Source organism: Quercus lobata, chromosome 5 (genome assembly GCF_001633185.2).
Source record: "Quercus lobata isolate SW786 chromosome 5, ValleyOak3.0 Primary Assembly, whole genome shotgun sequence".
Taxonomy (NCBI): domain Eukaryota; kingdom Viridiplantae; phylum Streptophyta; class Magnoliopsida; order Fagales; family Fagaceae; genus Quercus; species Quercus lobata.
Window position 1 is genome coordinate 47,710,150 of NC_044908.1, and position 6,958 is coordinate 47,717,107.

Here is a 6,958-nt window from a genome sequence, read left to right on the forward strand (position 1 = left end):
TAATATTTTGAAAATCTAACCGTTGAGAAGGGGTTTATAAATTGCTTCGTGACACTAACTGCCGCATGCAGTTTTGATATTGGTGTGTGAGTATATTCCTTTATCTCATCCCCCTTCCCCTATATACATGTTCTATATGTTCTTAACATGCATGCCAATTTTTATATCAATTGGATGCTATTTAGCATTTAATCTATACACTCATATTTTATGCATTATTTTAATCTACAAAAATTTGAATTTTAACAATTGATTGATGAAATAGATATTAATTTTTGATCACCTTGAAATTTTGCAAGCATAAAAAATATACAAAGATAATGTAATCTAACGGTGGATTTGTCAATATTCGCATCCAATTAAAAAATATTGAGTGGTGTAACATTACTTAGAATTACACCATGTGTAACTTGAACCCAACCCATATATATATATATATATATTATATTTGTGAGTAGTAAAACATAAAATATAAATTTAAGAAAAAACAATAATAATACCTAGACCTCCAATTTCAACTACAAACTGCCAGTGATACATAACATTAAATCAATTTTCAGACTAGCTTACCTACAAAAAAAAAAAAAAAAAAAAAAAAAACCCTTAGAAATTTCAGATGTCAGGTACATTAACAGAGAGTCGTACTCAATTTTTTGCTCCAGCCCTGCACGGCTGCACAGGAGAAGCAAGCAAATTGTTAGTAATATAATTCATTCTAAAACTAGTTCACCAAATAAAGACAAGTGACGTCGCAGGAAAATGATACGTATAAAGAACATACAACCTAGCACGACACATTTAAAATGTGGAAATGAGGTGGCAACATCAGGACTCGAAAACAGAACTAGAACGTGAGGATCGTTATGGTTACAAAGATTTAAAACAACAAGATAATTCCAGGAGAGTTATTGACAAGTATTATAGAAAGTTGAGGATGAAGCTTCACATGGAAACAATAAGCAACAAGACCAAAAATATAAATAGATTCATAGAAGTAGTACACACATCCAAAACACATTTTCAATTGTTACTTGTTAGTTCATTTGTCAATCTCTAGCTTAGGATTCGGTGTAAGTAGTTTTAATCTTTCAATTCAACACTGTAGTTGTTACTAATCTGCATTGATTCAAAGAATGCTTAATTTCCTTAGTTGTTTCGTAGCTAAGTGTTTCCCATTGATTTTAATTTTTACCTAGAACTAGTCACAGACCCGCGCGTTGCGCGTGATTATTTTTTATGGTGATCTCATTATTATTATTATTATTATTTTGTAATTTGAACTAATTTAATGAAAAGTAATGTATTTCATAATTATATTTATCACAAAATAATTTTTTATTATTGTAGAATTGTTTTATTTAAAATTTGAAACCTTAATTCTACCATATTTGGTTGACTAATTTTTACATCTCTAAGTCAATTAAACACATTTTGCATGCTACATGTAAACCTTCTTTTCCATAAGGGTTGAAATAATGTGCGTAATATTTTTTTTTCTATGGAAGTTAAAAAGAATAAAATTCACCTTATCTTGATGTTTTCTAAAAATTAAATTTGGAGATTCTCTTTCAATAATTGTGAAAATTCCAAGGAATAATTCAGAAGGTAATACATGTTACATGTTCATGCTTTGATTGTGTAATTGTATGATTGATTTGGGTTGTAATTTATAAGTTGAATATGGTGGTGTATATCCAAAAGGGCCTAACTATGTTATTTAGGATATTGAATATAGTGTTGTGTGTGATTTATAGAGTAGCATAGTTGTAGTAATTAAAAATTAAAATTGGTTTTTCATTGTCTTTTAAGTTAATAAAAACCTTACATCTACTTTTTTTTTTTTCAAAAAACCTTTACATATTTTTTTAACGTGAATCTTTACATATACCTTAATAAGTAAACCCTATACATTTCATTTTTTTAGATGCATAAAAAAAAAGACATCTATTCCATAATAATAGTGGCTAATTAGTTTTTTCATGTTCTCATTTATAATGTTTCTTACTATTATCATATTTTACTGGCTGTTGATTTTCATAATAGAGGCATTAAATGAGAGTTAAATTCTTCGAACCTTTCATTAGATTTTAAAAGTCATGGTGTGTGAAGAATATAAGCATTTAAGGACTTTTTTTATATATTTTATTATTTATAAATAATGTTAAATGAAATGTCAAAAAAAAAAAAGATTTTGAAAATTTTCATCTTTATTTCTTATATATTTCTATTATTACTGAAGAACGTTTTCCTTTTAGTTTTGATAATAAATATGATTTTCTAGATTAGAGTTTGATTAGTTTTCAAGTTTAAATTTTGTATGATTTTATTTAATTGTTGATTATATGATTTAATTAAGTGAATTTAACGATTTATTTATTTGCATTATAAAGTTTATAATAACATACGTAGGGTCATCTTTAATTAATTTTTTACTTCTTTAGCAGTCGGTCTCTTTGTTTTCCAATTAACGTTACTAATTAATTTATCTAATTAATTGACGTTTGATTTCTTTTACTAATCTCTTTCTCTCCCTCTTTGTTAACATCCTATTGTTTTCCCAAATTTGATGATAATTCTAATGTACTAAATATGCATATTGTAATGTTTATTTTTATTTTTTTTTTACTCCATTTTGCTGCCATGAAGTTAGTACATCCATAACTATTAGTTTATTTTTTTATGATATGTTTGGTTTGATGTTATTATTATTATTATTATAAATTTAGTGTTTCTAAAATAGCATGTGTTTTGTATTCTCTTTTTCTATTAATGCATTGTAACATTTTATGGGAATACTTTCTAAGAAAATTGTTTATTCTTTTTTTTTTTTTTTAAATTGAGTGCTTCTAAATTGATATTTGTTTTGTATTTCATTTTTCCATTGATGCATTGTAACAATTCATGGGAAGCCTTTATAAGAACAATTTTTATTTATTGAATAAAATATTATACGTTTAATTTTTAAAAAAATGAGACAAAATATAAATAATTATGATATGGAGGATGTTGCTAAATTTAAATGTTGAATAAAATAAGATGAGAATAAAATAATAAAAATGAAATGTATAGCAATAAACACCATATTATTTTAGTTATGCTATGTAATAAATTAATATTATATTTTTATATACTATCTTTATAATGCAATAATATAACATTTAACAACCAATGAGAATAAAATAGATAACAACATAAAATATAAAACTAAATCGTATCAAGCTGGATTACCTGTCAATTCCAATTTTAGCAAACTAACTGACTTCTAGTAGTCTAAAACTGATTTTTGCGATGCATTTGGTGGAGCTTTCAATACTGCATCAGTATGTTTTGATGGTCAACTTGTTACACTAAAATTAAAAAAATATATCTATCTATATATATATATATAGAGAGAGAGAGAGAGAGAGAAGGGGGGGGGGCTTTTGTGTGTGGAAAAATAGAAATTATGCATGGAATAAGAGGGAGAATGACAATTTTATAGCATGAGGATAGGAATAAGAAGAGTCAAAAATAAAGGAAGATAAAAAGATAGAATAATATTAATTTTGAGAGTAGTGGGGATATGAAAAGTTGAAATGGAATGAGAAAGGTTGAAGAAAGTTAAGGTAGAGAGTAGTGGGGATATGAAAAGTTAAAATGAAATTGAAAAGTTAAAATGAAATTGAAAATTTAATAATAAATAAGAATAATTAAAAATAAGATAAATTAAATATGATATTTTGATTGTAATATAATAGAGTTTTTAATTCACTTTAAATGTTAAAAAATTGTATAAAAAATTAGAAAAAAATTGATAATGACATAGCTGCTGACGTGGCTCAATAGAAGCGTAGCAACATTAAATGCTACGCTTCAGCTTTTAGTAATATATTGATTTCCCTCGATATCCGACGAAGTTCAATCTAATTACCATTGATATTGATAAGGCAAAAGTCCTCTTAATTGAGACAAAACAAATCCATATCCTTCTCAAAACAAATTCAGATTATGAAATAAAAGCCTTAAAAATTAAAATAAGTACATACATAATCAAGATGCTATAACAAGATGATTATCAATTCATTTTTAAAATCTTGAGCTATCAATGAGCCACATCAAAGCCATACATCTGCTGCACACACCACAACTGACAGCAGCAATGTCTTACAATCCCTGTAAAATTCATTCACATCCCCTAGTTTAGAAAACAAAAACACTAGGATTTTAAGACACAAAACCAATCATAAATCTCATGGCAAAAGCTACAAACTCATTTCCAAGAAAGTGATGGCCTAAAATTTGTTTCCTAAATATAATTAGTACTTACTCATTTAATCAAATTGAATATCAGCACTAAAATGTGAAAACTCTTGTATGCATGTAATCATGAGCCACTAAAGATGCCTAAGAACCACCACAACAATTAATATATGTCACAGTATATCCACTAAGAATCTACATGAGACAACTAATAAACTGTATGATAAAGTAGATTTCAGAGTCACCTGTTTATCCTTCAAAGCTCAAACATTAATTCATACAATGCTTCCACCAACAGATTAAGACCCTCTGATGGAATTTCATTTCTGGCAGGGAAAAAAAAACACAAACCAACACATGTTAGAAACCAAGTCCCGGAATTTTCTTTTATAATAACAAATTTTAAATTGGGAAACAGATCATTTTACCTCGGATCAATCACATTATCACCATCAAGCAAAAGAAGGCTGCCGGTACAAATTGACGCTGTAAACCCACAAGGAAAACTCCGATTCTCTACCCTCTGGCCTGTTTTGTTTTCCATGTCATACCAAACAAGATTCATATAGTGCTCTCGTGCCTCCTCCAACAAGACCTCCTTGCCATTCTTGGAAAACATTAGCGGCCTATACGCAAAAATCCCAGGCACTTCACCTTGCCCAATTCTATAAATCTGTGTCCAAGAACTCTCTACCCCATATTCTTTCATCAGCCAAACTTCGTGATAAGTAGTGTCGTTATGGTTCACAAGAACAGAATAACAGAGGTATCTTCCCAACACTTCCAAAGCAGGGAACACACGTTCTTCGTCGTCTGGTTGATCCGGCGCCTTATAGAACCGAAACTTCTCAGTGGCAAGGTCGAAAGCAATAAGCGATTCGATTTTAGATTGAGGAGCATCAACTAACCAATGCACAGCTCCATTCAGAGACGCGGAACCCGGATTTAACGAGAGTTTCTTGTCAGGCCATTGTTCTTCAACCTTTTTCCAAGACTGCGCTTTAAGACTATATGCCTTGACTTCAAACTCTGTTAAATGCCTCTTAGCATTGTAAAATTCTACGACCCTCAACACCTTATAGTCATCGTTCTGCGGATCATAGCCGAAAGCGAATGCCCTGGTGCAATGCTCGAAACCAGAAGGCTTCTCAACCAGTTCTCGAGGCAATTTCCTATACTTTCTGATCAACGGGTTCCATATTGCGACCTCGTCTTTCTCGTCAGAGAGGCAAACCAAGCCGTCGCAATGGTGCAAGATGTGGAGCTGTAGGGCCGAGTGAATTTCAACGGCGTTTCCGAACTGGTTGTTGTCGAATAAAGGAGCGAAGAGGAAGCGTAAGAAATCAGAGTCATCGAAGTGCCGGAGGATGATGCCACAGTCTCTGTTGGACTCGATGGAGAGCTTGAGATGCTTCTTGATGAAATCTTGGCTGCTGATTAAATGGCGCCATTGCTTAGAAATGCAGAGGAAGCGGACAAGAGACTTGACTGGTAAATGGTGTAGTATATTGAGGGTTAGCTCTAGCGGTATATGAGAATTGGAAGCGGAGGAGGATGCCATTGACAAAAGATTTTCTTGTTCAGAGAGAAGGATATGGGTTTTGGCCATTGTTTTCACTGTTTGAGGATATGGGTTTTGCAATGAATAACCAATTTGTTTATATATAGTTTGTGCTAAATGGATAAGAAAGGTCAACAATAAAATTTGGAATAAACACTGCCTAAAAAAGAATACTTGGAATAAATAGTTGTCACCGTTTGGATAGAACTTATTTTGCTAAAATTAAAAATTGAAAACTGAAAACATTATAACAAAATAATTTTTAAATGTGTGAATAATACCGTGAAACCTATTTTTAATGAAAAAGTGGTTGAAAAGTGGAATTTGTGGGTCCCATAAATAGTGCATGGGTGCACTGTTCATAGGAGAAAAGTCAAAATCTACTGCTAGGGAAAGAAAAAAAAGAAAAAAAAAAGAGAGAGAAAACGCGCAAATAAGAAAACACAGACGCGCAACGTGGATCCAAACCCCACCTTAGTATTAGAAAACATGAGGACTTCAGAAGTTAGAACTTAAAATAGAAAGTCAAACCCATCAAAAAAAAAAAAAAAAAAAAGTAGGTAAAAACTTTTCATTTTTTATATTATATAGATGAGTAACTAATGTAAAATACATTACATACAGTTGCATTGAATTTCATTATCCTTCAGATAAGTAATATTGTTTGTGCTTCATTAGTCAATGCAATCATGTGTTTGAATTTATTTAGAGAACTTTTGTATTATACCTAATGAAGAGTACTTAAGCTTTGCCTTGCGTAGATTAAGCAACAACTCAAGCTTAAGCCTATTTATAACATTGTTTATTAAATGAGCCAAACTCAAATATAAAGATGTATTCATGTACAAGGTTGTAAGTATATGATTCCATTTGAATACACACTCTATATATAGTTAATAACTTGTATAATGCATGAGAAAATTTGACAAAATATTACTTGTTTTCTCTTTTATTTGGTGTTTAAAGAATAAAATTGATAATTATGGTAATTATTAATAGAAATTATTGTGATTATGTTTGTATTCATCTAGTGGAGAGAGAGAAAACCTCGAATCCATGTTAAGATCTTAATGTGATAATTGTAAAAAAGGGTGTTTCTATGGGCCTACAGCAAGTTTGGAAAGAGCGAAAATTGAGAGATTAAGAGAGGAATTCAAT

At 30.2% G+C, this 6,958-nt stretch overlaps 1 protein-coding gene across 3 annotated transcripts; it reads right to left on the bottom strand.

The window, feature by feature from the left end:
• Positions 1-605: 605 nt before the first annotated feature.
• On the bottom strand, positions 606-5,859 carry LOC115988323 (F-box protein CPR1-like). 3 transcript variants are annotated; one of them, XR_004091443.1, is made up of 4 exons: positions 4,668-5,859; positions 4,485-4,548; positions 4,026-4,152; positions 606-672 (listed from the first exon to the last, which is right to left on the bottom strand). XR_004091443.1 is itself a non-coding variant. In XM_031111854.1 (3 exons), the coding sequence occupies exons 1-2, from the start codon at positions 5,846-5,848 to the stop codon at positions 4,496-4,498; spliced, it is 1,251 nt and encodes a 416-aa protein (XP_030967714.1). In that variant the 5' UTR covers positions 5,849-5,859; the 3' UTR covers positions 3,999-4,152; positions 4,485-4,495. The 3 variants fall into 3 exon arrangements, 1 of the variants encoding a protein (XP_030967714.1); XR_004091444.1 differs by lacking the exon at positions 4,026-4,152 and having other exon boundaries at positions 641-672; XM_031111854.1 differs by lacking the exon at positions 606-672 and having other exon boundaries at positions 3,999-4,152; positions 4,485-4,565.
• Positions 5,860-6,958: the final 1,099 nt, after the last annotated feature.